This window comes from Tinamus guttatus, unplaced genomic scaffold, assembly GCF_059628265.1.
Source record: "Tinamus guttatus ecotype Peru unplaced genomic scaffold, ASM5962826v1 Tinamus_guttatus_pri_ptg000146l, whole genome shotgun sequence".
Classification (NCBI taxonomy): domain Eukaryota; kingdom Metazoa; phylum Chordata; class Aves; order Tinamiformes; family Tinamidae; genus Tinamus; species Tinamus guttatus.
This window is the reverse complement of record NW_028288680.1, coordinates 529304-552990: the sequence shown is the minus strand read 5'-3', so window position 1 is coordinate 552990 and position 23687 is coordinate 529304. Positions and strand designations below refer to the sequence as shown.

At 37.4% G+C, this 23687-nt stretch overlaps 1 protein-coding gene across 1 annotated transcript in view; it reads right to left on the bottom strand.

The window, feature by feature from the left end:
* Positions 1-18763, bottom strand: part of LOC104579189 (guanine nucleotide-binding protein subunit alpha-14) — a 71300-nt gene extending 52537 nt beyond the window's left edge. Inside the window, exon 1 of the mRNA XM_088522075.1 lies at positions 18604-18763. Within this exon, the coding sequence (XP_088378201.1) occupies positions 18604-18724 (121 nt within the window). The 5' untranslated portion in view covers positions 18725-18763. The remainder of the gene's footprint in view (positions 1-18603) is intronic.
* Between the last annotated feature and the right edge of the window lie 4924 nt (positions 18764-23687).

The window sequence follows — 23687 nt, the reverse complement described above, 5'->3', positions numbered from 1 at the left end:
TGGTTTAGCTGGCTTTCAGGTTCTCAGCTAACACTGTGCTCAGGAATGGTATCTATATGTTAGTAATCAAAGCTGACTGTGCTAGAGTCACATGGTAGCCTCATGTTATTCATAGTGGAGTGAATACATCTTTCCTACAGAACACAGGCCACCCACTTTGAACTCCAGCCATCTGCTTCAGGCTGTCTTACTAGACGCAAAAGCCATGTCCATTAGTAGATATATCCTAACTAGGCTTTTGGCAGCTTTGGTTATGGCAGAGAAGTCCCTGGAAAGCTCCCTCTGCACCTGCACCAAAAAGACACTATAGCTTAAGTACTATTTGGCACCTAAATAGCCCTGACAGTAATGCTACCTTGTCACTTACTGTGAGATGCTTGGAAAGGCAAATGATTGATTATCTGCCACTCCTAAATCCTTACCTGCATGTAAGAAATCATGCAAGTGTCCTAATTTATATCACTACCCGACTATAAAAGCATACTACTTTAGTTCAAGTGCCTTTTCCAGATTAATCCACAAAACAGTGAAAACTGCTGTTGACCTGTCAGTATTAGCATCAACAACAGGCTGAAGCTTCGCTCAATGCTATAAAATTGAAAATCAACTTCCAACATGCACGCATTTATACAGACAAACCTCCTCCATCATGGACAGCAACAGCTGCTTCAGACAACATTCATATGTTCCAACCACTGTTTTTAAACCAGCTGCAACATACACACAAACTGAAGACAAGCTTTCCATAACATTTCCTCAGTTCTTATTGCCAGACATTTTACTGCTTTGGCTGCAATTCCTGAGCATAATGCAGGTGGCTGACTTTATCAGAAACAAATGTACTGAGTTTGAGGATATGCTTATTTACAAATAATATATTCCTGCAAAATCCATAAAGGTGTATTCAAGAGTCCTGGGCATTACAGAAAGATATCAGGTTTGTTTTTACGTCTTTAAAAATGTACCTATTCTGTGATCAAATGTAAAATTGCATTAGAATTCCCAGTAAACACTTTTCTGGAAGGCAGTACACCACACATTTGTTTTTAGCTATGTTGGGCCAGAAAGGATCCCCAGGCCTGGAGACGTTCTTGCACAGACCTCAGGATGTGTATGCCCCTTCACACCAAACTCACTCTGTAAAAGCCTACATCCTGCCTTTGACATACATGGCTGTGTCCTACTCACTTCAAAGGAAATTCAGTCTCTACAGGGATGGACAGGATATAGACTTAAACGTTTATGAATATTTTAAGAAAGAGGAAGTCCAAAATTGTTTGACTGAGAAACACCATGCTAAAGCAGAGGTATGGCAATATGAGAATTTGTAGTTCATCTAATCCTCACCTCAGACTTTCTTATTTCTGTGGATACTGTGAAATCAAATAACAAGAGGAAATGGGAAATGGGAAAATAATTATATAAAAAGAAAATACATACATGTTAGCATTGAATGAGAAGACTCAGTTATACTGCATAAAATAGCTAATAGTATTGCCTGACTAATTTCTTGTCATTTGAAAGTAATGAACTGGCTAAAGGCTCAAAAGACCTTTGATTCTGAAATCCTATGGCAGATAGCTACATACAAGTGTGACATAGGAGTCCAAGACACTCTAAAAAAATATATTGTCATTGCTAAGAAAAGCCACTTTCTTTTAATCACTACATGCTAAAATGAAAATAAGCAGTCAAGCAAACTACTACTAGCAAGGATCTGCCACGCAATCATGTAATTTGAAGGAAAAATGGTTCATCCCTTTGAATGTAAAGGAGAAAAAGAAAGCAGCACACTGACCAACTGACAGAGTACTGTCCCTAAGCTCACTTTTTTTTTCCCCACAGGCCTCTTCACAGTCTCTTATACTTCCTTTCTCTTTATACCTCCTCTACCCCACCCCCAGCTATACCTATTTCTCATACTTAGTCTTCCAGACCTCTATCTAGTCTGCTTCCCATCTCTCTTCTTCTGTTCCTCAGGTTAGCTATTTTTAGAAACAAGACTTCAAAAAATCAAGCAGGCAACAAAAAATAAATACAAGGGACTTAACAGATTTCCATACTATAATCTTTTCTTCAAATTCTGTGTTCCTTATTGAGACTGTGTTTTTGGATCAGTAGATTTCTGACCCCTCCTTTGCATAAACATTCAAGTTTTAATGTATTACAAATTAACACTAAACCCCAGACACAGAACTGTTGTATTATATATATATATAAATTGCTATAATTAAAAATTTTAATATTGTTATAATTAAAATAAAACACACTTAAGATTACACTGAATTGTACCTTATGTATGCTAGCTTCTTCATCCCGTATCTCAACATTTGACAGGACATCTTTGCTGTGGCTTTGTTTTATAACAGATATAACACACAGTAGATCATTTTCCAGAATCATTTCTGATGTTGCTCTTTAACCCACAGCAAAAAACAAGAAACACAGTCTCACCAGCTCATTTTGAAAAAAAGTGACACTGATATACCAGTGGTTTTGATATACATACACGTTGAAGACTAGATACCATCTTCCCAATTTCAGCACTCGCATTAACGCTGATCACTGTTGATTCCTTCCTTTACACTTGGGATTCTGGACTCTTCTTGCAAAGCCTACATATTCTCCTTCTCCACAATCAAGAGTGCTGTAACAACTTCTCTCGTGTAAGGACAGGAGGAGATCTGTGACAACGAAACTGACAGTGTGCAAAGACCCAATAGAATCACTACAGAAATCTAAAATGTGCTGAATCTTTACACAGAGTGCTAGCATTCTGAAGTAAAGCGCCCCATGTTCAACTTAGCCAAATACTCTAAAATTAATCCTCCTGCCCTCATAGAGGCTGTAGAAATTTGATTCTTGGGCACACAATGGCCCAATATCTCATCTATACCTTCAAAATACCTCATTCAAGACCAAAGATTTTATTCTTATTCCCAAATTACCCCATCACTGTCTTTAACTAACCAAGCCCCAAAACATGAGCACTGAAATGGATGAGGTCCAAAAATGGCATGTTTTACTCATTGCAATGAATTCCTAGCAATTTTTCACTGAATCATGCTATATAGTATTCTGTTGAGACTCAATGGGGACACTGGTGTCAAGTGGCATGACATTGTCCACGACCATTTCTATTGTATTTTCTTGAACCTGATTTCTTTGAGGGACTCAAACCATATGTCAGTGCATGACTGTCCAACTACTGACAGATCACTTACTATTATTTCATACAATATTTTAGACTTACATCTCAATAGACATGGCTACATGGGCAAGTTTCATCACTAAATCAAGTATCATATTACATAACACTTGTACACATTCAGTTATTACACACCATCTCTCCTTCAGTAATTAAGTTTTCATGTTTGTTTCTGTCTCCACAGTTGTTAGCAACAAACACATACTTATCCAATATGTTTCTTCTTCAAACTTCCAAGCAGGCTTTTAACCCACAATTACTGCCAATTCTCAAAGAAGGCAGGACCTAGTGGGGCATAACTAAGAACAAAGATAACTGCTCAATGTTAAGAACATAAATAAGCTCCAGCAAGGATTTAGTGTACTGAACCTCTCTGAAGTTTAGTTTTAATAGCTAGAATTCCTTGTGGTGCACTTTTATTTGTTATATAAATAGTAAGATTAATATTGCAGGTATAATAGCAGGTATTGTGCTAAGTTACACCTTAGCCACAACACAGAATTGTGTTATGAAGGGGAAGTGTTTTTTAGGCAAGCTCAGGCAGGCAGAAATTCTCAGAAGATTTTAAGTTCAAGAGAAAACTATTATTAATGACATTCTGTAATGGAATTTTGAAGATGAATGACTTCACTAACATGCAATATTTGAAATACAGCAATATAATAGTAAACTGATGGCAATCTCGACAGGATTTGGGAACATAAGCTTAACCAAATACACTGTAATATGAAAAGAAAAGAGTTATTAATTTGAAGTCAAAAGGTAAAAAAACACTCTTCCCTCCTCTTCAAAAAAAATTATAGGGTTAATAGTAAGAATTATATCTTATACTCAGGCTCCCAGAGAACATAAACACAACTCAACCTATTAATAATTGATTTCCTGTTACATTAAGTTGAGCTTAGCTCAACAAATTGCACTAAAGAGAAAAGAGAAAAATAATTCAGTATTCTTGAAATGTAGTTTTACTGCTTAAGAAATGACTATTCTCATGATCTTTGCAGAAAGAAAAAATAAGTTCCCAGGCATGCACCTTACCATTGCATTTAACAATATTGAAATATGAATAATGAATAATAATGAATAATGAAATATATAATGAATAGCAATTAAGAAACAACTACAAGATCCTACTCCAGGCCCAGAAGAGACAGAGCTATGTCCAGGTAACAAATTAAGGAATAGAAGAATTTTAGTAAAAATTACTCCTACGGCGCATTGCCAAGGAACTATAAATGGAGTTAGTGGCCTGACAGAAAATAGGCGCAACAAATACCAGCCAGTCAAAACCGTAGTCACCTGAAAGCATTCTGTAACAAATCATTGAAATTCTTCAGTTCAGGGCAGAGATTTTTGGAAGAATCTGCATGGCTTTAATGGTTATTATCTCATTTAATCAAAACAGATTTCATTGCAGTTTCTGGGAATATTTTTACTCTTACCAAAGCTTTTTCAATAAGTACAAACAATTCTTGAATTAAATATTTCTAATGCAAGACCACACACAAACAAAAAAATATCACTGCACAGATCTCACCGGACTACACATGTGAATAGAGGTAACACTAGCTCCCAGACAGCGTAAGAACATTTGTTTTCCTACAACATGCACTTGTTTTCTTACAACAAGCCACACATACAATTATTCCTCCTTTTCTAGTGGAATGGTAATATTTTGACAGAAAGAATCTTAGATATTTCTAGAAGATCAGAGAAGCAGTAATAAAAGAGTCACTAGTTAGGTATTGATCCCTAGCTTCAAAGCACACTAAAAGCAGTGGAAGCCAGTTAATTACTTTAACAAATGCTAGATGAATACTTAAACAAATGCAGTTAAGGTTAAATTTTAAGAATCTCATTGAGACTGGCTCTAATAAAGACTGTCAAATGATCAAGAACACAATATGAATACAGCAAATGGTGTTTGCAGAAAAGTTGCTGAACTACAAAATACCCAGTACCTTTTATATAATATCACTGTGTCTATTGTCGTGTCAGTCTACTTTGTGATATTTAGTTTTATGCTCTGTGTTTTCCAAAATGTGATATACAGTGCCCTCACCTGTTTCAAAGCAGGAAAATATTAGACCCTTTGCATTCTTCAAGCTGGATGCTAAAGTATCAATATATGATCTCCCAGTCTCATCCAGTTTCATAACTCATAATTCAACATTTGAATCAAGAATACATGGCAGTGAAACACTGTACCACTGTACCATTCCCCTGCTCCTATCATCTCACTTCAGTCATCAGTACATGAGAAATATCACATTTCATATTTAATCTGTGTAACTCCTACCTAAGATCAGAAGGGTGAAATATGTGAAATATATAATTTACAATAGAAAAACTGAAAATACTAAGCAGTTCCTCCATTTATTCTACACTTTGGAGTGTACCAGCTGTTTCTACACATAGCCAAATTAACAATTTAAATAACTTAGTAAATTTTAAATTAAAATTTTCAGCAATCTCATGAAGATCCTTTCTTTACTATTCCCACTGCTTATACTGTAATTTTCAAACATCAGATGATGAGGACTGCATGACCTAAAGTGTCAGGAGTTGCTAAGCCTAATGTTGCTGGAGATTGGATTGATAAAAAAGGAAGATGCTAGAGTACAGCAAAACACATTCACTTGAAATTTAAAACTAAACATTTCATTTTTACAGCATATCTCATGAAAAGACACTTCTGCTGCATGCATTTTAAAATTACCACTCAGCATACTTGCAGTAATGACAATAATGGGCTACTTTATGTTATATATGAAAAGCAATTGCATAAGAAACTTCTATCCATTAAAAACGTATAAAATACACATGCTAAAGTAAAACTCTTCTCCTGGAGTGACTTGAAATCAGTAAGTAATATTTTCAAAAAGTTCTATATCACCTAAATACCTAAATTCCCATGCCTTTCATTGAACCTACTGGTGATATACAGAAAAAACATTTCTAAATCCAGTAGAAGTGTGCTCATCTCATTTTACTTGAGTTTTATCACATTAGTAGTTTTGATAGAAGTATAAAAGTTTGAAATTTCTTTCTCTCTCTGAAATTTTATCAGGAGGATATGCAGCTGAACATACTTCCATCACCAGATTTTATAGGGCCTCAATTCCTCTGCATTCGAAATTATAGCACACTTAATCACAGGGACAGGATACCAGTTTTCAGATCCACAGCTATCCTCAAGAAACCTATTAGTTCCATTTCACAGTCTCTCAGTAATCCAAACAGTATTTTTTCAAGTGTCGTTCTACAACAATCTCCTGATGCAGCTGAATTGTGAGGTGACTTTGCATGCAGACTGTTAAAACTGGCAGGCAAAACGCTAGAAAGCGCTAAAATGACTGGACAATTGAAAAGTTAAGAAATCTTTTGTTTAATAACTGGCAAAAACTCCCAGTGAAATAAACTTTGCTTTTATCTTGACAGTATTCATACTGAGTTGTGACTGACCAAGAAGGAAAAACTACAGCACACAAACACACATGCAGAGTGGCAAATCTGGTTGTGTTTGTATGCTGTAGGTGTGGCAACTTTGCAGCAGGGTATGGGCAGAGCTCTTCGCAAACACAGGTCTCGAAGTTCCTTATTTTTATGTCAATCAAGCTAGCATTTAAGAACTTCCATCAAAATTAGGGCTGTTAATATGTTTGCCAAGTAAGAGATGCTAGTTCCTGCTGCAGAAATGATAACCCCAGATGTCACAGAAGCTGCTACACAAGAAGTAACAGGCTGACATGAGGCTTTAAGGTTGGGAAGTAACAATAAAACAAATAGTTAAGCATAAAAGCTTCCCGCTTGGGTAATGAATGCCAAGTTTTTATGTGAAACACATTTTTATTCCAAACAGAAAGCTATGAATTGTGAAATGGACTTGTTCTAAGGACTAAAATGAATTGTTTTTTGGTCTTTCCTACCAAATAAAATATGTCAGGTTGGGAACTTACTTGCCTTTTAAAATGTTTTTATGATTATGGACAAACGCATGGCGCAAATGCCTTGAAAATATTTAGGTCTGGAAAGTATTTTAAGTTTTAAAAAAACTAACATTTTATGCCACAGATTTTTATTCACTTAAATATTTTGATTATCAGTTGTCATTTAATAAAATTCCCAAGCAATGACTAACTACAGATATTTCCAAAACACTGTATAAAGCTCTAAAGCTTTCTAAGTAAAAGATAGGCAAAAACACTACAAAAATAGATAAAATAGAACTAGCAGTGGAACTACACATTCAGAAAACTAGTACTGTCTTTTAGATAAGTGCCACTTTAAAAGACTTCTATCTTCCAAAGAATATTTTCAGTTTTACTCTGCAAATGAAGGTAAGCTGCATGTTCAATAAGATAATTCGGCTCAAGCTTAATATTAAAAAAGTTTCATAATTAAACTAATACTTTTATAGCTGAAATTATTTTTATAGTACAAAGTAGCAATACAACTGACCAATCCAATGGTATGTCAGTGATGAAATACCACGATGTATTCTTGAAGTTTAATTAATTCATTTCTGGTATTCATTAAAAACAGACTTGATTTCTTTTTAGAGAGTTGGAACATTGTCTTGAAAAAGAATTCTTTAAGTTACTCCAACTTCCTAACATATGCATGGTAAACAATAGGTTCCAGAATGGTGAGAAAAAAAAATATCCATGAACAACAGTACTATCACTGCATACAAAGGTTTGGGGGAGATTTGCTTTCCTGCACTCTGGGTTAGAAAATATGCCTGCAGAAAGAGCACCAGGTCTTAAAAACCTAAAAATGAGTGAGTATGTAATACGATAGAGAATATCATCCCCCACATTATACTTCATAAAAAATATTGTTGTCTGGAGTTTATTCCCAGAACACAGACAACCAATTTCTACTAAAGCAGTAAAACTTCATTCCTATTACTTTTTTGTTTCTAACTATAATCTTTGGCTCATAAAACATGGGTAAACAGGACCAGCATAAATAAATCTGAAACAAATTGGTAAAAGTTTAAAGTAAAAAAAAAATCACTGCAGCCAGGACGGCTAGAAGCAGAAAATGCTATGTTCAGACAGCAAAACTTCCTCTCTCCAGCTACCAAAGGGGAAATATATATATATATATATTTCCAGGTGCAGGACATTTTCTTACTAATTGTACAGAAAATATCTAGAAACAGAGTCCCTTATCCCTATGTTATTTGATTTCATGAGTCTATTAGAAGACTACAAATATTACAAAAAATATACAAAGTAGTGGCTACTCAATCACAAAAGGACATCTTTTTAAAAGCACACTGGGCAAAACAATGACAAAAGTACAGGTAATGAGGCTGGTTGGGGTTTTTTGTTTGCTTGTTTTTTTGAGGATGCATATCTAATTACTGCTACTACTTGAGTTGGAAGCCTCAAATTTAATTTTCCTAATAAAAAACACAAAAGAAACAAGATATTAAACACATTTTCAAATCTTGTTTCACATATGTTAAGGTGTACTTTTGTGCAAAAAGTAAGGGAAAAGGAAACAAGATGGCTGTACTAAGCAGCACCACTGTGCTAAGGCTAAAAATTGCATGAGTTCTTTTTAACATTTAACATTTTTTACAGTTCTATTAATAATACTTGCTTTAAAATATAGAATTTTCAAGTGGAAAGTGTTCTCTCTCTGTGTTCTGTTTCCACTCCATTTATCAGGGAAATTTGTCCAAATTTAAGTGATGGAAAAATTAGTTCAAAATTTCCAATGTCTTAAATGTAATTATCGCTAGTGGGTTAACTATGTAACAGTGGAAACTGCAACATCCAAGAAATTATAATATGATTCTAATCTAAACAAACTGTCAAATTTTACATCTTGTCATAACAGGCTGCCACATGCTAAAACTTTCATTTTTCAAGGATATTTTACAGTACTTTTAGTACTGACATTTCAAATTGCTTTCCATAGGAATTGGTGGAACACTTCACAAGGCACTATGCATCAGACAGAAAACACATTAGTGTCCCAATTTTTTTAAAAAAAAGAAAGAAAGAAATAAAAAGAGATCCAGTCAATAGTCAAAATTCAAGCAATATATCTGGGAAGTGGAATATGGCAAAGGTGGAAAACAATACTCTGCTAGTTATACTGAAAAGTTAGCTTGCTCTTTCAAGAAATCCTCCAAAGGAAATCCTATCTATCTGCAAAATCTTCAGCTAAATTTACACACCACTTTATACATAGAACAGAACGGAGGCCAGGCACAGTACGCACATAAGACTACTAACACGTAAAAAAGCTCAAAGGAACTTAGGTTGTTCAAAACAAGCAACCTAAAATCAGTGAGCCACCACTAGGTCCAGCTATTAAATCTTACCATCGAGAATGGAAATTTCAGTGATGAGAACAGGACCTAATTTTACTTTTTTCCCCTCCTCTCTCATCAGCTAAGCACGGAAGTCTTCAGCCCTTTAAACCACAGGTTTGATCAAGCCCCTGACTAAAGAGCAGAAAATGTTTGGTTAAAACAGAATACATGCTGTTCCTCATATTTCTCACACACTTCATCATAATTATTTTGAATCAGATTTTGATTACTTCAATCAGATTTTTTTTAGCATATTGCAAGGGATAACCCACAAAATATTACACAATAAGCTAAAAGAAGTTAAGCTGAACAGCTACCCCAAAGTAGGTTTCAAATAAGATTTTTCAGTGCTCCTATTTATGTACAATTCTTCAATGATACTGACCCAAAAACATACTTAAAAAGGGGGTTGCATGCTACATTTTTTAAGCTTTAAGGACTTACATTCTAAAGAGGTTTAAAAAAAAGCAGTACCTACATTAAACTGAAATCAGAAGAATGCAACATAGTCAAGGCTAATTTCCAACATTCTGGATAATACTTGTATCTCATATACAAAGAAAGTTATAGCTACATCCTTTGAAAAACAAATTCTAAATGACTTTTGATCTCTTTTTGATTTTGCAAGTGAAGGTACATGCCTATTCACACTAAAGGGATTAAATACTTAAAGTATATTTACAAAGCTAGGGAATGGCAAATTCAATTTTAGGTGAAGGTGCACTCAAAACAAACAGTTCTTGAGGCAACTGTTCATATAGCACTACTCACGAAAAATTATTTTTCTTTCCTCAGTGGAGCAAATCATTAGACCTGGAATGGGTTTAAAGAAAAAAAAAAAAAAAAAAGGAGGAGAGAAAAGTAAAAGGAAAAAAATAATAATCAAAGCTTATATTTACTATTTCAGTGCATAAACTAGAGCTAAACTACTTCCCAGGACAATATCTGGATTTAGTGCTTTACTCTTTCCAATTGGATTGTCCTTTAAGAAACACTTATTTGGAACAAATTGACCATCTGCTCTTATAAATAAAAAAGGAATAAAATAAAGTATTAAAGTCATAACATAAAACATAAAAACATAACAGAACATAAAAATCAGCTTCTATTATTTGCCAAGTTTTTTCTATTTAAGTGATGAAAATGACCTGGTGATACATGGCAAACTTTTTTTTTGGATGAAGAAAAATATTTAATCAGGATGTGCTACATCCACCCTTCAACTGCAAAAAAAAATGTAAAGGAGCAGCACAGAGCAGTTTTTCTGAAGAAAAGCTAGTTAACTAGATTTATATTATGCAGGTTATAGGAAAAAAAAGTAGATCAGATCTAGATAAATTATTTGAGCAAAAATGTAATCATGATACCGCAGAACCACTTATCAATATATTTGAACAAACATACCATTCATTGCAAAATTTTACAAAACAATATTGAAATCACAGCAAGACTATATGAACCAAGATGTATTAGATAAAATGGATGTTCTGGTTTGTGCAGACAAAGCAACTTATTGCATTGTTCACCCAGCCATGCTTGCTCAAAGAGAACGTTAAGTTGGGCATCCTTTGTAAGCTGGAATTTCTTGGTACTATACAGCAAGGCCTGCAATATACCAGCTTCCATGTTCATTTTCTTTAGCTCATGTACAATATTTTGCATGGTATCCTTGAATAAAAGGGTAGCTGATGAATCCCGAGAGCTTATTTTAATGTTGGCATTTCACTTTCAAATCAGAAAGATTAAATATATTTTTCCTGCTGTTAGTAGGAAATATTAGGCATAGACAGTAGCTTTTATGAAGAACAGATAAGCAAATATAGTAAAAGAAAACAACTTGAAGGCAACCCTAACAAGAATTACTTAGCAGTTAGGAGAAAACTGAAAACTTAGTAACATTATCACAAAAAATTAATTGTTCATTTCTTAACTCTTTTTCAAAGACGAAAGATAACTATATTAAACTACTCATTAACCTAGTCTTTAAGTAAAATTGTACCATTTCAGAAAATTCAAGCTTTGCCTTGCAGGGTATGGTAATATTTACTTAGGAAACAAAGCCAGATGGGATAAAACAAGAAAAAAATACTCATTTATCCTCTCTTATCACAACAGTCACAGATAAAAAATTAATTGCATTTTGTCTTTTACTCTGTTCTGTTGTTTTCTTCAAGGAACATGAAGAATGAATGGAAAAACTGCAGGGATGTCACATTATTCCTTTTGGATGAGTATCTTTTGGTGACCTCTGAAGTAAGTGACTTTCTCAACAAGACACATCCTCTTCTCCTTACTCCCAGTCTCTTCCTTCACCAAGTAATACTTACTAGGTTTCTTAAACCAAGCCCTGTGATTCTTTTCCCCTCGCAATATTGTGCTTGTTAGATTCTATGATAACTACTACTAGTCGTTTACTAAGTGCTATCTCTTTGAATATTTAAACCAAAATCGAAAGATACATGAGGAGAATTCATGACTTATCATTGCAAATCTTTAACATATCTTTCTAGGAAATAAAATCCAGTTCAACCAAAACTATTCTCTAGATGCATATACCAATTGCTAAAGATCTGAGTAAAGGTTTGAGTTAGTCAGTGTATATTAAGTAATAGTCCTTACTAAATAAGACATTTATCATCATTAGGCATCAGTCTACCCTCATCCCTGCAAAAGCAGGTTCTCTATATTAAAGCATGCCAAATTTTCTACATTATAAAATTATCCCACATTGATACAACTACACAAAATGTGATTCCAGAATGATTAAAAATGAAGGATGCTTATACACCTGCAGAGCTGTTCTTAAACATCTTACATGATAACTGGACTTCATGTTGCACAAGCCTGGAGGTTAGGCTTGATTTATACAAAGTATTTGCTTAAGTTAACTTCTAAGCAGACAGATTCTTCCCAATTTCTTCTCAGGAACTGTGGCACACAAACAAGCTTAAGGCATATCCAGCACTTACTCATTGCACTAGTTTTCTCTAAAGTCAATTACAGGAAGCTTCTGTTAGCAAGTAACCAAACAAAATTAACAACAGCAATTAACCACCTACATACAAGGAGATTATCCTTCAAAATAAAACAGCCTCCTCTCTTTACATCCATTCAAATTAGAGTGGTACACTATTGCTTCTTGGAATTAATTTTCACACATCTAGGGAAGAAAAGGAACAAATTTATCAGGTCAGCAAGTAGATAGACTCCGTTTTATAAATAAACTGTTCACCAAAGCCAGTATATGTCAACATAGATGTGGCAAATATATCTGATCAAGACACGGACAGCTTGGGATAGGCTGCAGAAAAAGCAAGGAATCACAAACATTACACAACAGAAAAAAGACTTATCATTGAAGTTGCCCTTGCAACACAGGATGTAAGTGCTCCTCTAACTTATTTATCTTATGTAGATAAATCAAGAGCCTTTATTCAGAGTAAGAAATGGAGGCCTCGCACAGTTTTGTGTCTTATGTCCATATTTTCAAAGAATAACCAAATTCCACAAACTGCAACGCCTTGACTGCACCCTGTGGCACCTTGTGAAGACATTTGCAGGGGCTCAAGAACAGTCACTTGCACAGATTTTTTAGTCCCTAAGCTTCTCACCAGCCATTCCAGACCTGGAGAGGAATAAAAATGAAATGTAAAATCATCTTGTAAATGGAAAATCAAGGAAGCTGCTGCTAAGTACATCTCAGTTACAGATATTGTGGAAAACTGACAAACAAGCATGCAATGCCACTTGCTCATGGAAAGGAAATACTGTTATTTCTAGATGCCCAGTGTTGCCTCTCTACTCTTACATTATATGCAAAAAAGAAGAGCAGCAACTTTAGTATTGGTTTTATTTCAGGATTATCTATATTCTACCATTATACTCTATCATATTGGTATATATGTACTTGCTTTTTCTATATCTCTCTGATTTGTACAAATTTCTTTCTTTAATCACAGGAGGGCTTCTTATTCATATGCTACTATTAAGAAATAGTAAGTCATACTTTATCACATTCATGAATATTCAGCCTATCCAGTGCCATGAAAAGAGGTAAAAAAAAAAAAAAAAAAAAAAAAAAAGGAGGTTTTGCTCCTTGCTGACACCTTCCTATTTCTAGATCTTTTCCATTCTCTGGGAAATTGATCTGAGCTTCCTGAGAAAATCTAATAATCTATTTTAGGGAAACATAAGGTATCAGGAGATTTCTTCCTACTGTAAATGTCACAAGCACAAAATGCTTTATCTACCTATCGTAACCTGTAGGGAAGTTCCTGGCTCACTACAGTGCTTTGCTACCTAGTTATAAGTAACACTTAAAACTGCATTATTTCATGCTATATTGGAGCTGCATATTTTAGTTCTTAGTTTTTTGTCCATTTTGTAACTGGAGGACACTTCGCATGGGAGGTTTCAGTCACTACTGCAGACTGCAGTCTGAGCCTTTGAATTAGATAAGCCACAGGACACAGGACTTTACAGAGAAAATGGAAGTCCCTCAAAATCTGCTCTAACTGCACTGGACCCTTCCCTGAAAAATGGAAAAAGCAGCGGTGATCACTTCCTCCCCTGCCTTTGAAACAATGACTCAGTTTAAGGTTTCTTGTGTTAAACTTATGCTTAAAATCTTTAGATTGTTTAAATAGGATGGCTGAAGTAACTGCACTGCCAAATGCAAAAGTAATGATGACAGACGCCACCAGTGCTTTTAGTAAAGCCTTTCTATCACTTTCTTGATATATGAGCATTTTTTATGGCCTAGAATTGGAAAGAAATAAAAAGGGGTTCATATACAACCCACATGTGGTATGATCAGTGTATATTTTTCCAGATGCTTAAAGGAAGGCTTACAACTGCACTTCTATCACATATGCAATTTTCTTCCAGTGGGAGTTGTCACAGTGTAGTTTGTTTGGAGATTTTGCAACTTACAAATAGACGACAATGTACTGTCAATCTGTCATTTTCAAATCATTTCTTTAAATGGCTATGCATCTCTCTATTTTATAAACCACAGAAATGGCAGATGTTTCATCTTCCTACGGCTCCTCAAGGAGCTGTGACTGTGCCTGCTAAATGTGACCCTCTCCACCTCTGGCTGTTAAGATGATGCACGACTCAAAAGGAGAATCCACATGAGATGTCTCCACCAAGCCTTCCAAGGACCACCTGCACTATCTCTCTCCCATTAAATCTCCTGCTTAGGTACTCCCAGAGGCAAGATGAAGAGTATGTCTTCCCTTCAGAGATTTTAAAAGCAATTTTCACACAAAATGACAATCTTGGCATTAGTCCTCTTAGATGTGAAAGGATCTTTTTGGTTATTTTTAAAAGCCCACTTCCTCCAGCAACATCAAATCCCTTTAAATTAAACTTGATTATGAAGTTTCTTTATTAACAGAAGCATATCCACTAATGTCATCTAAGAAAGCATTATTTTTTCATACCCTGAGCTAAACATAGCTAGCAAAGTTTTTAAGCAAGCAACACCTGTGATGGGGTCCACTCTACTAAACGTCTCAGTACCATGGCACAATCTGAGCTCTTTCCAAAGTCCCCAACCTTGTCAAGAAAGGACAGACAAGGTGCCTTGTCTGGCACTTCCGATAGAAGGTACAGAGCAGATGTTTCAAGACTAGTAGTGCAAAGGCAGTGATATTTTAAAAATACAACAAAAGCAGACATTTCTCAGTATATTAGCTCTTACTGCAGTGCACTTGAGTTGTCCAAGTAAATTGCAGCACGCTGCCTCCATTACGACACCTTCACCATCTATGTAGGTATAATAAAGAAAATGTTTCAGCCTGGAAAACAGGTTACTGAGGATAAAAGCGAACTGACTGACGCTCGTAGTCAGCTTGCTCTTCCAAGAACATACTGAGAAGTATTAAATAAACGTAAGAAAAGGCCAGCTGAAAACCAAAGGTAGTAGTTTCTCATATAACACACAGGTTAAGCCTTTGCCATAAAATGTTCTGGATGGTATAAGAAAGCTAGATGAATTCATGGCAGGTGATGGTGGTAAAAAGCTCAGAAAATCCATGTGGCTCAGGAAGCTTCTGAAAGAGGAACAGTTAAAGGCAAATAGTGCAGGCTGGGCGCAGTGAAAAGTCACATTTGTACCACTCATTTGTTAAGAATCTGCTTTTTCAGAGCAAAACCTGGTGAATGGGCAGTAACCCAGAAAAAAAACACTCTTTTGCTCTTATTATATGAAAGACTTAAGTAATAGCTGAGTTTGTGAGACAAGAAGATATATTTTTACTTTTTACTGAAATCATGGAACTACATGATTCAAATTACACTTTCCCATGTATATTTGTAATATCTGAACATACATGGTTTCACCTACATTCTACAAAACACTTTATTTACTAACAAAAACCAATTACTACATTAAGTACTACATCTACTGCCATCACTGGCAATGGAACGCTTAAGACAGAAGGAAGTTTCAGTCTGACATGAGAAAGTTAAGAAAGGTTTGGTATTTCTCCAAGACCCTCAAGTACTGTTACAGTTGAGTACTTTAGAAAAACTCATCTTTGGGATCCTTCTTCTTATTTGACAGGTTTAAACTCTTTTGCTATGGCTGCACAACCCATCTGTTTTTCCTTGATGATTTTGCATTATAACAAGTAATTTTTTTTAAAAAAATGAAGCTCACTATGGTGCACAAGAACAAGTATTTGAACTTAGAAGTCAAATTTACTTTTGATTTTAAAGCTACAACATCAAAGTTGCTTTCCTGGATTCAAACATCATAATAGGCAGATTTGGCCTCAAAACTAACCAATAACCTAGTCTGACTTCTTGGCAAAAAAGGGCATGGCATTTTGCTCTAGTTTCTCCATCAAACCTAAGCCTTAAGCTAACCAAAGTCACTCCTTTGCAACAGTGATAAAGCTATTTTCACCTAAATATCTCAAGGGTTGAAGAAATCCAGACTCCAAGCTATATAAACTCAGCAGCTAGAGGGAACATGTCCTTACAATTTGCCTACTAGAACTTGCCATATTTACTTTCCCATAGAGGTATATCTAAGTGTCACTCTTAGTGTTTGCTAGTTGTTTTTCAGAGAATGTGAAATTATGCTTGGACCCAAACCATATGTAAGTAAATACATTATTTGTATATTCTGCTTTATGTCCAGGTGACTGACTTGTTCAACAGAAATATTCTTTCAACAACGTGCACAGAATTGCTGTATGTCCATGTGTATAAAGCTTATGCTTTATAATGATTTCAACAGAGTAAAATATGAAAATTATATGCTAATATACAGCTTTTAGCTTATGAGTTTATTTGTTTTAAAAATCACAGAGTCATGCTTACCTGCATGACTTCTGCATTATTCTCCTGCAAAAGCAGTGAATGAATACGGAACCTCCCCTTCACTTTGTCTTTTCAGTTAAAGCAAAGTATTATATGTTCTGTGATATCCAGGAAACAAACTGATGAGAAAGCATGAAAATAATTAGCACCTAACTTTCTTAAGACTATACAGCAGAAAAGCAAAGAAACATTTCTTCTCAATCTTCAAAGATAACTGAAACACAAATAACAAACTGGTCCAGTAGAATATTCTAATTCGCAGATCTTGATTCTTATGAATAAATTTTGATCACAAAATCCAAATATTTTCCTGTTTGCCTCAAAATCTTGCCCAAGATATACAGACATTAGATTGTCACATCAATTAACCATAGATTTCTATACAGGCAATAAGCAGAGGCAAGAGAAAATTAGACACATGACACTGAGGGTAAGTCAGTATTTTGGGTTTTCTTTTTAAAAATCTGTTTTATGTTAAGGCAACTGTGTAACGTAAAACTCAGAACAGTTTGTTTAAACTTGGTTTTGTTTAACATCTTTCCTGCGTCTTCTTAAAAACTTACTATTTGAGGCGTTCCTGTAAATTGGCTATTTTACTGACTGACTTTTACTGACTTCCTGGATCAGTTATTTTACTAGGTAGATCGGGTAAGCTTTCGTAACTTGGCCAGTTTGTGATAGAGAGGAAGGTGGGGACTGCAAGAGGGAAGTCTAGCACTAGCACTAAGTAAAGCCAGTCCACTGGCTCCCCACGTTACACAAGGATTTTTTCCTCAGGTGCTAGTTATAGAAAAAGACCTGTTTCCACTTCACACTGGGAGTTTTGAGACCTGGAAACAACTGCCTCAAGTTATTTGGACAAGAATCACAGGGAAAGAACAAATAAAAAAGAAGTTTTCCCAGTCCGATTCATCTTAGGTAGGAGTTTGTATCACACGGGTTCCAGTTTCCTGTAAATCTTCAGCCAATACTGTGGGCTACCAGAGCAACAGTTCCCACCAGAGTGACACGATCCCCGCTGCAGGTGTGTGTAGACGCTGCTCTGAGTCCCAATGGACCAAAAGGCTCAGAGCTGTCAACCCCTTCCATGTTACCAACACCCCCGAGAAAACAAAGCTGCTGCTATTGGAAACGAAGCCATGGGAGAGGTGCTTGTCCTGGCAGACTGGCTCCTTGCACCCAGGCCTGTTACGTGGTGCTGAGCACATGCAAACCCCGAGCCCCATCAAGAGCTCCTGGGTGCGGGACAAGCCTTGCATCAGGGTGGCACATGCCAGCAGCATTTCCTGAGCATGCGGCTAACTCAAACAGGTCTTGCCACTCACAGCAATAAGTTAGCACAGAAGCATGACAGCAACATCACCATCTTTTCAAGTGCCTGTGGCATTTTTTTTCTTTTCATTACAAAAAGAAGAAGAAGAAAAAAAAAGACAAAAAAAAAAAAAAAAGAAGGAAAGCCTACTCTTAATCTCCAGCCTGGCTACACACAGGGTAGCAGCGCTTAAGCTAGATGTGGCGCACGGGCACCGCCAACTCCCACCCCGCTGCGGCCCCTCAGCACTCAGCCCATGGCAGTGGTGGGTGTTTTAATCACTGGCGTGCCCGCGCCTCTGCAGGCTACAAGAAAAAAAAAAAAAAAAAAGGCCAAAGAACACACACGCACACAAATAGTCCTAAAAAGAAGCGCACACAAAAGCACGTGAAGGCACGCGCCCGCACTCACCGAGCAGCAGCAGCTTGAGCTCGCGGCGCGCATCTCGCCTGTCGCGGCGCAGCTGCCGCTCGATCTCGGCGCTGATGCGCTGCGACTCCTTCTCCTCGGCCGAGAGGCAGCAGCCGGCCATGGCCCTGGCCCGCGGCGCGCGGGGACCCCCAGCGCCGCCCCCCGCGCCGAGCTGCGCTCCGCGGCCCGGGCCCCGGCGGGCAGGTGGCAGCCCGAGCCGGGACCCGCCTCCTGCCGCCGGGTAGTGACCGCGGCGCGGGCGCCGCCCTCCCACAGCGCCACTGCCTTGGGCGCGGGGAGGTGACAGCCCCGCCGGCGGCGCGGTGACAGCCGCCTCGGCACGGCGGGAGAAGGAAGCACCGCGCAAGGCACGAGCACCGCGAGCGCGGTGAAAGCCGAGCAGCCGCCAACGGCTGCCTCAACGGCTGCCCCAACGGCTGCCGAAGCGCTAACGGCTACCGACGTCCCCAGCGCGTGCCCCAACGGCTGCCGAGGCGCTAACGGTTACCGCGCCCCCAGGGCTTTTGCGGTGCTAACGGCTACCGACGCCTCCAGCGGCTGCCCCAGCGGTTGCTGGGGAGCTAACGGCTACCGAAGGGCTGCCCCCTTTAAATGGGGAGGGGGGCACTGTGAGGTTGTGTGTCCCATTTTTGCTCCTTAACGCAGAGCAGAGCTGGGGGAAGGAGGGCCTGTCTGTACCAGGCATTGCCCACAGCTTTTAGTTTGAGGAGCTATCCCAAGTCAGCTGTACTTCTCTCCTTGCTTTACATACTTGAGTTTTACCAAGGGAGCTTGTGATCTGAAAGGCAAACTCTTCAGAAATCTCTTTTGGCCCAAGTCTTGCCGGCAGCAGTAAAATCAGACAGAAATTAGATGGAAGGTTTTAATGTCCCCCGGTGAGGGATCGGGGCTGCCGATGGCAGCTGGGTGTCCTGCTGAGCGGTGCCGCAGCCCTGTGTCCTGCCAGCCGCCAGCAGCGCCGCGCGCTGACACGAGCGCTGCCTCTGCTGCTCCTACACACAGAACCCCCAGTTGTTATTACGGTTCTGCTCTTCCTCCCGCCACGGGGGACTGGGAACTACGGGCAGGTGCCAAAGGGCCATCCGCGCTGTCCAACACACCCGTGCCCTGGGGGTGCTCAGTCCATGCGAACGCTTCCAGCGTAGCCTGTCTCCCCGTAAAACTGTCTCCACGTCCGCTCCGCGTTTCCCGAGCAGGTGTGTTGCTGCGTCTGGCACATGCGAAGACTCGTTTATGAGTTTGAAAACTCGTTTATGAGTTTGCAAACTGTGGAGAATTTTTATGGTGTTCCCACTCTACTGAAGGTCTGGAAAATCAGCACATGATTTTTAAACCTGTTAAATGGTTATTTTAGGTCTAGCATACAGCAGAAACAAGACCCTGTCTTTTGTAGTAACATAGAGCATACATTAAAAATCAAATTATCCAGACTTTTTTTTCTCAGCTCTGCCTTCTTTGTGTATTTCTTTTCAAGGTTTTTCTGGAACCTCATTTTTCAGTTTTTCGTCCTGTTGTCATTCTGTTTTTTTGTTCCTCTTCTGGTTTATTCTAAAGAAAACACTAACTCTATAATGATACTTGAACTTTTGAACTTGTGATGTTTCAAATGCATTCAGTAACAGACAACAAGGTTCTGAGTCAAGGTTTATACAACAGGGATAGGTGAAGCCATTAGAAAGATAAGGAAATATGTTTTAAACAAGCATAAGTTGTTGATATCTTCACCATAGGCAGTTGCATCTGTTTAGGTTGGGAACATGATTTTATTTTAAGATAAAGCTAAGTATTTGAAGGTAAGGGTAGAAAATGGTATCACCATTTAAATGGGAAAATTTAAGCAGTTTTGAAGAATTTTCTTCATAATTTGAAAGTTCAATATTTTTGTACTTACTGTGTTTTCCTATAATATCTCCCTAGTATGAGGAAGCATGTGAGCTGGATTTAAAAGAGCCTGATTTAAAAGAGCTGATTAATAGATCTGTGCAAACTATAAAGGCTATGCAGATTAGAGCTCCTGAGGGCTTTGTTTATCCAAAATGCTGCTCTATCTCCCCGTGCCACTGCACAGCAGTGTATGTGTTCAAAGTACAGCCCTTTCTTTTCTGTAGCTGCCTCTAGGCTTTATTAAGTTATATTTGAGAAAGCTGTGAAGAAGATATGTTAAGACTTCAGGGCTACTTTCTAGACTAGTTCTGAGCACCCAGAAGCACTTTCCAATTTTGAGTGATTGACTGTTAACCAGGCCTGTGACTCCCACACATGCAGGCATCTTAACTCCTAAGAATCTTGAGAAGGCTGCCAAAAAACAAGGGGTGCATAAAATGTTGGTGTCTGCACAGTCTCTCTTGAGAGCAGATAAGGTTTCAGAAACAGGGCTCAGTTCTGAGCTGGTTATAACATAAATAACCATCAGCGGTGAAAGTTCTGCCTGAAAATAAAGAAATATGCTTTGCTAAGGGTAAGTTTGTGATTTTTTGAAACTGGTGTGATGTGAAGATGGTTAGAACTCAAACCTCTCATAGCCTTACAAGCCCACGTTTCTGAAAGGCAACCAAAAAAAGCTGTGCTTGCCTGCAGTTGTTAAAAGAAGAGATGTTTTAATTCATTGTTTCTTGTGTGAAATAGCAGTGATGTTTGATATCATAAAGGACAATCAGGAAGCCATTTTCAATGAATATCTTGTAGTAAGATGATGAAACAAATACAAAGATATGGACTTCCTGTTTTTCGACAGCAATGGTACACAAAATCCATAGGCTGCTTTTCAGTGCTGATGAGGTTTTCCTTTTTGTTTTGCTTACTGTAACAGGGAACATGATCTTCAAATAAGGATGCCAGCAAAATGATTAAGAAACAGCGCTCTGTAAGAACCAGGAAGGGACTGGATGTTGTGTTTTTGGGTGGAGGTAGGACCTGGGGAACTGCTATAGTGGAATGAGCTTCCAGTTGTTTTGTAACCTTGTACTTTATTATACGCTCTAAATGAAGGTAGATGGTTGAATGAAAATGATAGAAATGAGGCAGATCATGCTTTAAAAAAACTGTGTGCAAACTGTGTAGTTTCAGTGAGGGAATGACTGGTTCATTTTGCTTTTTTGAAAGTTTATTTTTACAGAAGGCTAAAGGTGGCCTTTTGGGTATTGTTGACATGGAGAGAGAATTTCAAGGCTGGGTGCCTGATGCTGGCCTTCAGTTTTACTCTTAAATTATGTGTACATTTTTTATGAACTACTTCTAATTAGGACAATCATCTTGGTTTACTATAAGCAAGCAGTGGTAGAAAAGCAATGGATGCCCTGCTCTCTCATTCACTCTAGCAGTACTGAAAAATGTGTTTCTGGCCCTTCACACGGTCATTTTAACCTCTGAAAAAAGGATTAAATATTTTTATTTGGTAGTGTTTTATATCCACTTTTCTCAAGAATAAACAGCTGTGTAATTCAGAGATTCAAAGAGAAACAGACTACAACTGTTAAGGCATTTTGCAAAATTGGGAGATTAAAATAAGCTTAATTTTGCACCAACAATCATGTGTGGCTTTCTCTTTAGGGTGGGTGGTTTAGTTTCTATTTGTATTGTTATTTTACACAGTGATGAAGTTTCACTCCAGCTGACTTCTTTATTTTTTTTGGCACTCTGTGTACTTTGTGCATTTCATTGCTCGGTAAATCACAGTAGCTACACTCCTTAAAAGGCATAGACTCAGAGGAACGTTCTTACTGGCCCAAACAAGTTTGACAGGTTTAATGACCCCAAATAGTGGTGCAGTGAAAAATGTTCCAGATTCAACCATCTTCCAAGTACATGTTATTTAGTATACTCTTCCTCAACAGAAAAGCCTATGTTAAAAGATACCAGTTAAAGCAACTCTTAAAAAAATGAACAATTAATTGGATAAGATTACAAAGCAGTAGAATTCTCAAAAGGGAAAGATGGTCCTTGCAGTAGAACTACTTTGAAAACAAGCAAAAACAAATCTAGGAGTTGCCACAGTGAAATTTGTCTAATTAAATGGCATGGTGGGCTAAGAAAAAAATGATAAAATGGTGAGAATAAAGGAAAACTGCTCACAGCCTATATTGTGACAACAATAAACAAGACATTAAGGAAGAACAGGTAAGGGGAAGCTAAAGAACTGTCAGAACATTTTTGTCTCATGTGGCAGGAAAAAAAGAAGAAAAAGAATTCTCAAATGCCAAAGATTTAACTACTTCCACTGTCTTTAGAAAAAAAAAGTCTTGATTAATTTCATATGTACGTGTTGCTTTAAAAGTTATTAATGCTGTGTTCATATATGCTTGTGGTGTGCAAGAATAAAGGAGCTAATGCCGATTATTTTTAACTACAAGCCTTCAATCTTGTTGTTTGAGGAAAAAAAATCCGATGCTTTTACTATTAAAACCATTAATTAGAGATAATACAAAAATACTGCAGTATCTCTGGAGGAATTAAACCTTGATCTCCTGTTACAGTGGCAGATCCAAACAACAATCCTGAGATACTGTCAGGTTCGAGTTTTTTGCAGCAATGGTAAATAGCACAGTAATTAATTCCAGGTCCAAAGACTGGCTTACAAGGAGAGTGGCTTAAAAGACGTTCTGGAAAAAATGCACATTTCTACTGCTGACAAATATGAAAGTTTTGTATTTTTATATTTTCCTTTTCCACGTGGTCTAAACTTCATTGACATTAATACATTACCTCTCACAAAATGCGGTTCAGATAGAGTGTGTTTTCTGTCTCTGCTACAGGACCCCTGTTTGGAAGGGAAAAGAGATGAATCAATTTCCACTAAACCATGCAGTGACCGTGGCAGAGTGGGAACAGGAAGCCTGATTATATATATCACTTTTAGTCCTGCTCTTTAGTTTATCATTAAGCATTCAGTAACAGGCAAATATTTTGGAAAATTTATCAGGGTGTTTACTTGTGCTGACTGAAGGCAGTGTTTAATTAATTAACTGCAGCTGATAGTGGCACTACAGCAGCACTGTTCCAATTTTTCTGGTATTTCTCTTGGAGTTTGTGATTTATTAAAATTTCACATCAAATAGAACAAGATC